Source organism: Myxocyprinus asiaticus, chromosome 20, assembly GCF_019703515.2.
Source record: "Myxocyprinus asiaticus isolate MX2 ecotype Aquarium Trade chromosome 20, UBuf_Myxa_2, whole genome shotgun sequence".
NCBI lineage: Eukaryota > Metazoa > Chordata > Actinopteri > Cypriniformes > Catostomidae > Myxocyprinus > Myxocyprinus asiaticus.
The window spans coordinates 27,872,016-27,884,106 of record NC_059363.1 but is presented as its reverse complement, the minus strand read 5'-3'; the positions used below and the strand labels follow the sequence as shown (position 1 = coordinate 27,884,106).

Genomic DNA, 12,091 nt, shown 5'->3' with positions numbered 1-12,091 from the left:
GTACCAAACAGAACTGCAAAATATTGATTGTATTCAAACAGTTTCCCCATATACTCCCTCCATCTGCCATTGGTCAGAAAAGCAATTAAGTCCTGCCCCAAGATCATGCCATTAGTTGAGCCAACAGTTTGGAAAGCAACACTTAGCCACACTGTGTCTACTTTTCAGGTAAATCAGCCTAAACTAACCTAAACTGTCCACATTAAGCTGGGATTGAAGACATTGAAAGAATAACACATTTCACCTTTACAAATGGTCAGATATGAAGTTTGCCACAGGACCCCAACAAACCATTATGTGGTGTGGGTAAAAATGTGTCACAGTATGGTATTTCAGTTGGGAGGTCTCGTTTTTTTTTTTCTGCGGTGTCTATTTGATTTGCTTGTGTCCCAGCAGTATAGTGTTTACCCCATCATCTGGGCAGCAGGAAGAGGTCATGCAGAGATAGTTCAGCTGCTGCTTCAGCACGGAGCCAAAGTCAACTGCTCTGACAAGGTGCCTTATCATTCCCATCTCAGCAAACGCTGACTTGAGCTTTCACCAGATTCGTAAACACTGATGGTGAACTAAAAAGTCTGTGCCAACATTTTTCACACAATTTGAACTTCTACATTAAATACTTCCACAAAATACTTTGAGCAATCACGGTTTACAAAAACTTCAAAATGCTAGATGTTGAACTTTAAAAATGTTTGCCCCACTGCTCTGCACTTTGAAGCTCATTAAATAAAACAGAATCTTTAGTTCGACAAGCTTTATCAAGTTTTGCCCAAAGTGTAATTGATCCTATTTCATTATATCTCTCTTTGTCAGTATGGCACCACACCCCTGATCTGGGCTGCCAGGAAAGGCCATTATGACTGTGTGATGCACCTGCTGGAGGATGGGGCCAATGTGGACCAGGAAGGAGCGGTATGCACTTAGTGTTTTGAAGTGAAATTCAAAGTGGTTATAACAGATATGTACACTTTATTTTCTTAGTCTCACAGAGCCAGAGGTGATTAATGACATTTGAGTGCTGTGCTACACTCTTTCAAAATAAAAGGTCCCTAAAGGTTCCCTTCCAATTAGAGCCAAAAAGGGTTTTCCAAGCCTGTTGCCATAGGAGAACACCTTTCCACAACAGTTTCACAAAGAACATCTTATTTTCTAGTGTTTTAGAGAACTATGTACGGATCTTTTAAAAATCCAAAATACAGTACATTGATCTGAAGAAGCTGTAATGTCAAGAATCAATAACTTTTGAAATCAATCATATAACCAACTCAAGAACCCAGCGCAAATGACTTGCCATAAGAAGCCCTAGCATCTGTAAAGAAGCATTGAAGATCATGTATTTTATTAGGTGTGTAGTTGATATTAACACAAACTTTTTTTATATATAAATAATATTGGTAACACTTTGCAATATGGTTACAATAAGGTTAACATCAGTGCATTAGGTATCATGAACTAAAAATGAACAATGATATTTCACAGCATTTATTAATCTTGGTTAATGTTAATTTATCAAAATACTATTGTTTAGTAGTCTGGAAATGTTCAATGCTGTGAGCGAGTGGGATAGCTAGAAAGAAAGAAGGTAAAAACCTGGAGCTTAAAAAAGCAGAAAATAAGATCCGGGGCTATATATAAAAACATTTGGGGCTAGACTGCAATAGCCAAAGCCTAGTCATTCTCCTGGGCTACATTCTTCAGTGCTTCTCTAACATTTGTACTTTAGTGAGTGTGGTTATCTTTTCAACATGTTTCCACCTGCTCATATACAATGTAAATAGGTGGAGTTGAGTAACAGACACCCGCTTGTTGAAGTTTACATGCGCTTGTTATATTTCAGACCTCTTGACTTTTGAAGGGCTTGTTAAAACAGACCTTTTTCAATTGTATGAAGTGTGCCGATTATTTTGCAGTGAATTGAAATGCAGCATGGATGCAGAACAATGTCCAAATATGATCTGTCTTTCTCAGAACTCAATGACTGCTCTGATAGTGGCCGTACGTGGTGGTTTCACAGAGGTTGTGAAAGATCTGCTGAAGAGAAATCCCAACATGAATATGACTGATAAAGATGGCAACACAGCACTGATGATCGCTGCCATAGAGGGCTACACTGAGATTGTACAGGACTTACTGGACGCTGGCACATATGTCAACATCCCTGATCGGGTAAACCTGAAATGTAGCTGTTAAAGCAATAATATGCTTTTAAGTAGGATTTCAGGTGTTCGTTATGGATTCAGATGCTGTGTTTTGTTTGGAGACAGCAAATTTATATGCCGTGTTTACACAGTATAATTATACTGTATACTTTGTTATATTTACTGTATAGAAAGTTTATGGTTCTGTTCGTGTACAGTAAAAATATGTGTGTTTTGTCTGTTTCAGAGTGGTGATACTGTACTTATCGGTGCTGTCAGAGGAGGCCATGTGGAGATTGTCCGAGCTTTGCTTAACAAATATGCTGATATTGATGTCAAAGGCCAGGTATATTCATAGCCCCATACCACCACCACCACCACACATCCTCTCTATTTCTAAGTCTCCTGTCTCCATCAGCACACTGTCCTAGGAACTAATATATAGATAATAGACTCTTTGTTTTGATGCCCTTGTCACCTCTTATTAAAAAACTGTTTTTTTATTAAATTAATAATCCTCATATGATTTGGATGAAGATGTTACGATGACCCCAAGTCATTTAATTCCCTGTGAATCTTCAATATAGGATGGTAAGACTGCCCTGTACTGGGCTGTAGAAAAAGGCAATGCAACCATGGTACGAGATATTCTGCAATGCAACCCAGATACTGAGGCCTACACTAAGGTAACGACAAAAAACCTGACCTTCACTGGATAATGAAGAATAATTCTCTATAAATGTATAAATATGACATTAATAATCACTTTACAGTAATAAAAGCCATTTATGTTCATGTGCTTTGTCTTTACATGTCAGGATGCAGAAACCCCTCTCATAAAAGCCACTAAGATGAGAAACATTGAGATTGTGGAGTTGCTTCTGGACAAAGGTGCCAAAGTGTCAGCAGTGGATAAGGTAAAATGATGACACTTTTTTCCCCCAACTATTTTGAATCCTAAAACACTTAACTCGTCTCATTCAGATTTGTGCATAATAGTCTTTAGAGAATATTTAAAGAGGTATTCTGTGTAAAGTTAAAAAATTGTCCTCTCAGAAAGGAGACACAGCCCTGCATATTGCCATTCGCGGGAGAAGCCGTAAGCTTGCTGAGCTGCTCTTAAGGAACCCTAAAGATGGCCGCCTGCTCTACCGGCCCAACAAAGAGGGCGAGACTCCTTACAACATTGACTGCACCCACCAGAAGAGCATCCTCACCCAGATATTTGGAGCCAGTAAGTGTTTCTTCTTTGAACATATCAGTGACTCACCCAGGGTTTAACCATTGTAAACATTAATTAGGTTTATGCATAAATAATAACAAATAAACTTTTGTTTTGATAGATAAATATTTACTGTCTTCTTATATGTTATAGTCTATGGTATTGATCCAGAAATCATGTAAATGACCAATTGCATTTTGTTTTGTTGTTCCATGCCATCGGGCAAATCTCACAAAACTTGAGCAAATCCGACATCCTGTGGAGCACTCATGTATCTTCCTCTGAAGCACGTATTTTATCAGCCTCTTTTCAACAGTTCCCTGTAACTTTTAAATTTCTTGTCTAATGATAAAAGCAAAAATTCATCAGACTTTTATCATATAACGTCTGCAGATATGTGGATATCTCGTTTAAACAGAACATATCACGAACCTCATGAAAACCCAATGTTTCCTCTAAAGCACGTATTAAATCAGACTGGATCAAAACTCAGTTCCTCTGATTTACGAATGTTGCATGATGGTCCAAGTAGGCGATCCGGGCCAGTATAAACTGGAAGCTGTAAGGAGATTGCTGCTTGCTGGATCCGTGCAAGTGCGTGAGAGCAACTTCAAAGTTTATGAATAAATGTCATGTTCACTGTGCGCTGTGTGTACAATTGGTTTGATTCAGTCTTTTGGGAGAAAATGCGCTTACTAATGCGCACATGCCATCCTTGGTTGCTGGACTACTGTTTTACAATTTACAATTTAAATTGTACAATTTTATTATGTGCAAACAAATGACTAAAATTGGATGACTAAACAGAAACTGCTATCTTCTTTTTTTTACAAAGTTGTATGAAATTTAGTAAATACAGTATGTGTAATGTATATGCTGTCTTTTATGTGAACTCTTATTTTTTTAATAGTAGTGTTTATTAACTCTTATTTTGAAATTGTTTTAGTTCCTAGTCTTGTCTCTGTTCTCTGTGCTCCCCATGATTTATCCCAGGTGTGTCTTGTTAGCCTTGTTATGTATGTATATGTGTATATATATATATATATATATATATATATATATATATATATATATATATATATATATATATGAATGATGTATTGGCATTATATCGGTCTGTTGACCACCCTGCTCTCTGATTTCGGCACTGGCCATTAAAAAACCCATATCGATCGACCACTAATTAAGTGTCTTTAACTATGTACATACGTGTTGTTGCTTTGTACTTACATTTAAAGTAACTGTGTTTAATTACATCTGTAATTACACTGTAATGTAATGTAGTTACACAATAAATACATTGTACTAAAATTACAATTATTACAATACATAGTCATTGAAGACACCTAATATAAAGTGATAACGCATATTGTTTTGTGATTCATGAGTGGTGGAAAAGCAGAGTGAGTAGAGGGTGTATTTGAAAAGGCATATTTGCTGGAAAGAAATATGCCACTGTCGCTTTCCTCCACTGACAACAGGTGCAAAGAGCACTCATTATAACATAAAAAATTATAAATGCCAGTGCTGGACCACCACTCAGTATAAAACATACAACTGAAATTGAAACTCCTGCTCAAAAAACTGGAGATGCTTCCTCTGTTTTAGACATGCCCCTGCTGTGAGCTGTTTTGTAAAGTTGTGGGGACAAAATTGGCCATGGCAAAAAGTGGTGGAGACCCACTCATCCCCACCATAAATGACGCCTGTGTCCATGCCCCTTATATTTAGATTAGTGGTCAATGGGTTTTTAAATGACAAATTCTTAAAATTGAACTTTGGTTCCTTTGGCCTGCATATTAAATATTTGGGTACATCGTGGACATGGATGCTTTCCAAATATTTCCTGTAAATTTTGTCTGAAAAACAAAAACATACTTTGCCTTGTTGCAGGAATGTACATTGTGGAAGTTCTAAGTTATTTATCTCTGTCTTCTTCCCTAGAGCACCTGTCTCCCTCTGAGTGTGATGGGGACATGCTGGGTTATGACCTGTACAGCAGCGCTTTGGCTGACATCCTCAGTGAGCCCACCATGCAACCCCCCATCTGTGTGGGGCTCTATGCCCAGTGGGGCAGCGGCAAGTCCTTCTTGCTCAAGAAACTAGAGGGTATGAGCTAGAAATGACTATCCAAGATCTGGAGGTTCATTATAACAATAGATTTGATCTTATTGTATTTCCTTCTCTTCACCAGATGAGATGAAGATGTTTGCGGGGCAGCAGGTGGAGCCGTTGTTCCAGTTCTCATGGTTGGTGGTGGTGTTGACTCTGCTGCTGTGTGGATCTGTGACTCTGGTCCTGGGCTTCACTGTTGATCCGAAGCTGGCCATCGCTGTGGCCCTGAGCCTGCTCGCCCTAATGTACATCTTCTTTGGTGAGATGGAGACCTCATTCATGACATTTTAAGAGATTTTCTCCTCCGCTTTAAAATAAATTAAATAATAATAATATCATGGTAGAGTGTTAGATACCATGATTCTGAATGATTACCTTATTCATGTTCCATGGTATTTACGTGGTACACAGAGGTACTTCACATTTGCATGTATAATCATTTAGCAGACACTTTTATCCAAAGCAACTTTCAAATGAGGAAAGCAAGCAATTTATAACACATGAGCCAACTATTTTAATAGTGCCTCAATATTTTTCCGTACTACTAGAATGCCATGGCACTCAAAACTAATACCATGAGTACCATGATGCTTTTTGGTACTACTTTATTTTTTGTGTCTATCATGTTTTTGCCTTCCATTGTATGTCAAATGTGAAAACCATGGTTTAGCCCAAATAAAACCCACAACAAATAATGACAATAGTGGATGGCTCTTGTGTGTTGTATAAATGTAAAAAATAATGCAGGTAGTGGGTAAATGATATTACAAAATTGTCTAGTGCCTATAAAGTATCTAATTGTGTTGAGGTAGAGAAATAAGTATAGTCAGGGGCCTAGGTAGCAAGAATGTCTGACAGAGTTATTGAGTAATCCGACTAGTTGTTAAAAGACTAGTTTTTGGAAACTCTTTTGGAACCTCTGTTTTCAGTTTTCTTGCATCATTGTTTTCCAAAGTATGAGGTAATGGAGAGTATTTTCAAAAGCCTGTGCCTCTCGGTGGAAGAAAACGGCATTCTAGTGTGGATGAGATGTGTAAACGTTGAAAAATCAAAGCATTTTCAAACGAAAATGTATAAGTGTTGACATGGTCTTAAAAATCCCATGAAATCAGAATGAAAGTTCTGTTACTTTCAGACAGTATCTATTAGCTTTATGGTCGTCTATATGATATACAGTACTGTGCAAAAGTTTTAGGCACTTGGGAAAAATGTTGCATAGTGAGGATGTCTTCAAAAATAACGACATAAATAGTTTTCATTTATCAATTAACATCATACAAAGTCCAGTTAACATAAAAAAAAAAAACCTAAATCAATATTTGGTGTGTCCACTTTTGCCTTCAAAACAGCACCAATTCTCTTAGGTACATCTGGACACAGTTTTTCTTGGTTGTTGGCAGATAGGATGTTCCAAGCTTCTTGGAGAATTTGCCACAGTTCTTCTATCTGTTTCGGCTGTCTCAGTTGCTTCTGTCTCTTCTTGTAATCCCAGACTGACTCAATATTCAGTGGGGGGCTTTGTGGGGACCATGCCATCTGTTGCAGGGCTCCCTGTTCTTCTATTCTAATCTTTTCTATTTGCAAAAGAAATGTTTGGGAGTCTAACATTTATATTTCCTATTGAAACACTAAAGCTGAAAATATAAATAACCATCTTTAGACAAATGTTTTTGTGAAACCTCTTATGTGCCTAAGACTTTTACACAGTACTGTATTTGTCCACCAGAGTGCAGCATTGTACATTAGAATCTCACATATTGATTGAGGAAGGTCTTGTCTGTTCTACTTGTATCCTATTTTACACTGAAACACTTAGTTTAATGTCAAAAAAGTGACCTTGTCTCATCTCAGTCTTGTGTGCCTTTGTTTTGTGCTTTCAGTTTTGGTGTACTTTGGTGGAAGGAAAGGCGGGGAGAGTTGGAGCTGGGCCTGGGTCATCAGCACCAGACTGGCCCGCCACATCGGTTACCTGGAGCTGCTGCTCAAACTCTTGTTCGTCAATCCCCCTGAGCTTCCGGAACAAACCACCAAAGCCCTGCCCATCAGGTAGAGCTCTCTGAATAGAGCTGCTAATCAAAGTCGTCCATCCATTGCAACAGTGTCCTTGCCTGTTGATTCACATCCTAGTTTGAACTTTTTTCAATAGATTTTCTTTAACTCAATACATGTGTAAGAAACATAGATGTCTGTTTGTGTCCCACACACTTGCTTTACAGTATTCAGGTGTGCAAAATGTTCTTTACAAAGTCAGTAAATTGGAAATTCTGTTGATTTGTTATGCGTAAAGATTTAATTTATCTATTAAAAGAGACAAACTTTGCTTAACATTTTGGAGGTAGGATAAAGAGGCATTGTGATTATTCTTTTCACTTTTTAGATTACCTATGCATTCTGTTGAAATGCTCACATGTGTGATGATCACTTTCAGACAGTCTTTTTTGTACTCCATCTGTCCAGGTTTCTTTTCACGGACTATAACCGTCTGTCGAGTGTGGGAGGGGAGACGTCCATGGCGGAAATGATAGCCACACTGTCAGATGCCTGTGAGAGAGAATTCGGCTTCTTAGCCACCAGACTCTTCAGAGTCTTCAAAAATGATGAAAATCAAGGTATGTTTCTGAATACACAAAAATATTATTGATAATGGAAAGTATTTTCATTGCAATGCCCCATTTTTAATTATTGTAAAAAATGTATTTTTGCTTTTCCAAATTGTTTAATAAAAGAACAAAACAATGGCACTCAATGCCAAAAAACTGTAACAATAACAAAGGGAGTTGTCAAGTATGACCTGAAGTAGAGTTTGTCTTAAACCCCCTTAACCATGCTAAAATGCTGAAATCACTCTAACATAGAGCTTTAAATGGCTTATTGCTTTTAATGTATTGGCAGCAATGGCAATATGATAAAGATACCAATTTCTTTATTTATATTTTTACATTTATTATAATTATAAATACTTTATTAACAATACTAACACAATTTAGTATATTCCACCAAGTAATATAGTTCCTTAGCCTAACTATATGCAATTTATGGTTCCCAAGCAACTCAAGACACAATAATGAAGAAATAAATTGGCATGCGGTCACAGTTGTGGATATATTGTCGATTTCACAACTTTAAACATGGCTCATCCAATCAGACTTTACAGCTAGAACTGTTTTAAAATATAATTTAGCTTTCTCCCCTGTAAACTCGTACATTATTGTGGTTCTGTTGCTCTTCAAATTTCTTTCATAGGAAAGAAGTGGAAGAAGACATGTTGCGTCCCTTCCTTTGTGCTCTTTGTGCTGACGTCGGGCTGTCTGATTACGGGCATGACCCTGCTGGCCATCTTCAAGGTGGATGTAGAGAATCTCACCGTGAACGCTGTTCTGATCGCTATGGCCAGTGTGGTGGGTCTGGCTGTGCTGCTGAACTGTCGGACCTGGTGGCAGGTGGCTGACTCTGTGTTGCACTCTCAGAGGAGGAGATTGCTCAATGCTGCCAACAGCATGCACAAGCTGAAGAGTGAGGGATTCATGAAGGTGGGCCAATCATGCTAATATAATATGTAGTACACTTAAATAGTGTGCTTTAGTCTATAGTCAGTGGTGGTTTACTGATAAGGGGTTTTATTCTTCGTCCTATGTTGATACTGATGTCTAGACAGCAGGATGTCCAATGTAAGGCCAATATATACTGTAAATTGTACATATTTAATGCAATTTAATGATAGCCAATGAAACAAAGAATTGTGGCTATATACACTCACTGTCATAAATTGTGTTAATTGGCCAAGCCAGCACAGTTATCGGCTGTTGACCATAACCTCAGAAGAGCAAATAGAAGGAAGATATATCAATCTATTTCAGGTTCTGAAGTGTGAAGTGGAGCTCATGGCTAAAATGGCCAAAACCATTGATGGCTTCACCCAGAATCAGACCCGGCTGGCTGTCATCATAGATGGCCTGGATTCCTGTGAACAGGACAAAGTGCTGCAGATGCTGGATACGGTGTGTATGTGTACTTAGCTACAGTTTGGGGATGAAACAGTCCCCAAAAGTGAGCTAAATCTGACAAAACATCACTTTGGGGAAAGAGAGCAACGGTGCTGAACCCTGGGTAAATGGCACAATTGATTCGATTTTCTACCAAAACACTAAATTGCAACAAAAACCACTTTCCTAAACACCTTTTGTCACTATACACTGCAAAACTTTCCTGTTCCATGAGATCATTGCGTGTAATGTCTAAAGGTTGATTTTGAGGCAATTTCATCTAATATTTAATAATTTTTATAATGTTGCAAATTTTATGTAACTAATTAAAACCCCTGAAATTATCACATTTATTTTGAGACGAAATACTTATCTGTTATTTTCAGTTTTGTTCAAGGTGATTTAAATCAAAAGTTTTTCAATAACTGTCCAATAAGTGAAAGGATAGTATTTGGGATAAAAAGCCCCCCTATTACAGGGGCTAAAGGCCCCTATAAAACACATTGTGATAGGATCAGTCAATGTGAGCCCACTTTGAACATTCTTCATTACAAATATATTCCTCCCACAGTTGATGTTATGAAATGCCAAATGTGATTGAAATGAACAGGAAATGGTGAATTCTGAAGTAGTTCAATCAATCAATCAATCAATCAATACTTTTTTGTTTTATTATCTAAAAAAACTTTTTCTTTAAAAGGTAGACTTGGGGTTATTCTACAGTAATTACAATACATTTTAAAGAAAAACAATAGAAGTCTGTGGTATATTCTCATTTTGATAGGTAAATACAAGTGGGTGTGTGTTTGTTTGTGCGTGTTGTTTGGTCATCGTGCAAACCACTACATTAATTCTAAAGTGTTAAACCTTATTGAACATCTCCCATTGAACGGAATGAAAGTATACAAATCTTATTTACTGTCAGGATCCCATTTGGCTTTATGTATTCAACCAATGCCAAGAAACTGTTGATGCAAAAGCCATCCATCTCTGCTGCAAATATGAAAGACTTATTCTGTTTCACACACAAATCATTTCCTTGACTTTCTGCTCTTGACTAAATGGACAAATTAAGTGTCTCATGTCCACTCTGTGCTCATTCACCTCTCAAGCATCTCATGGACACACAGCAGTGCTCAGAGTTCAAGCTTGTGTAGCTCCGAAAGTTCCCATTCCTCCCTTGCAGCTGGACTAATGGAATTTTCTTCAGCTAAATGTCATTATTTGGGTATAATCCTCTTGTGTTGGCAGCCTGTTCAGGGCTAATGAAATCTGCCATTTACCAGAGAGCCGGCAGAAACCCTCAAAGATTCCTTTGTGGCACAATTAGCCACTTCTCTTTTAAAATCTGATCTTTTTGTCTCTGATTTTAATAGAAATTATCAAATTGAATTTTTCCTTCTAGATAAATATTGTTCCAAGGCTGATGTTCCATAAAATAAATGACTAATGCTGATGGAGGTGGCGTATTTTGCACCATCAAGAGGCAATTGAGTTGCCGTAGAGAACAGCAGTGTGAGCAAACATTTCACATCAGTCACTAAACGAAGGATGCGTGCCATTATAATATTTTAAACAGTCCACAAATCAGTATCCTGTGACACTTCATTACTATGGGAAGTCCCCATCACGTTCACATTAGTACTGTGCATGTGTGTGTGTAGATGTTTACATAGTGGCTTGTTTATTGAGGTACACATAACTGTGTAGGGAGATACACACAATGCATTACATCATTTAGACTATATGCTGAATCCTGTGTTATATAGCTAGTCTAATAGAATTACAGTTAATCTAAGTAATTTAATTTGTTCTGTAGTGGTCTGAGACTATAATAAAACTTCTTGTGTGATTGCCTATGCAAAACTCACCGCCTTGATGCCAGAGTGTTGTGGGTGGTTGTGAGGTTGTTGCTAGGGTCTTGCTTCATGGTTGCTAGGTTGTTCTGGGTGGTTGCTTACTGGCTCAAGTCAAAAGAGCCTATCCGCAAGTCTTTATGATACTTTTGTATCTAGAGATGACTGGGGTCCCTATGGCATTCTTCGTAAATCCTTGCGGCCTTGAAGTAATACTTTAAGGGGTCATGACATGAGGAATCAAAGTTTCCTTGATCTTTTTAAATATAAGGGTTAGGGTTAGGGTCATTGTGCTATAAAAACATACTGTAAGTTTCAGAACTCAAAACTTCCTCCTCACTGCAAAAAGAGCATTTGTTGAAACCAAGCTGCCAAAACAACTCGTTCTCCACTTCCTCCACATTGTGATGTCACACTGTGGTAGACATTTGCATCTGACCACCTCCACAACAACACATCAATGTCTGCTTTACCTTATTACTTCCATTGCCCCAACTATTAGAGGTGAGCAGTGAGGTGGCAAGGAGAGAGCAGGTCAGTCAAGAGCAGAGAGAAAAACTTTACTAATATTACAGTATAAGTGAACCTCACGGAATGGATTAAAATAATAAAAAAAGGCATGTCATCATGCATTAAGGCAGGGGGTTTCATACTTTTGGATGCCAAGGATCCCAAAATATGATGTTCCCCTTATGAGGGCCCCCCTTCCTACAAAATTCAAGGAATAGTTTACCCAAAAATGAAAATTCTCTCATTATTTGCTCACTCTTATGCCAT

General features: G+C 37.9%; 1 protein-coding gene across 4 annotated transcripts in view; it reads left to right on the top strand.

Annotated features, from left to right (window-relative positions):
* Positions 1 to 12,091, top strand: part of LOC127411251 (kinase D-interacting substrate of 220 kDa B-like) — a 77,284-nt gene that overhangs the window by 15,794 nt on the left and 49,399 nt on the right. For all 4 annotated transcript variants that reach the window (XM_051646669.1, XM_051646667.1, XM_051646666.1 and 1 more), the window contains 13 exons: positions 397 to 495; positions 814 to 912; positions 1,969 to 2,166; positions 2,386 to 2,484; positions 2,726 to 2,824; positions 2,957 to 3,055; positions 3,195 to 3,372; positions 5,305 to 5,469; positions 5,555 to 5,734; positions 7,356 to 7,521; positions 7,933 to 8,084; positions 8,719 to 9,005; positions 9,333 to 9,473. In XM_051646669.1, coding sequence (XP_051502629.1) covers positions 397 to 495; positions 814 to 912; positions 1,969 to 2,166; positions 2,386 to 2,484; positions 2,726 to 2,824; positions 2,957 to 3,055; positions 3,195 to 3,372; positions 5,305 to 5,469; positions 5,555 to 5,734; positions 7,356 to 7,521; positions 7,933 to 8,084; positions 8,719 to 9,005; positions 9,333 to 9,473 — 1,962 coding nt within the window. The remainder of the gene's footprint in view (positions 1 to 396; positions 496 to 813; positions 913 to 1,968; positions 2,167 to 2,385; positions 2,485 to 2,725; positions 2,825 to 2,956; positions 3,056 to 3,194; positions 3,373 to 5,304; positions 5,470 to 5,554; positions 5,735 to 7,355; positions 7,522 to 7,932; positions 8,085 to 8,718; positions 9,006 to 9,332; positions 9,474 to 12,091) is intronic.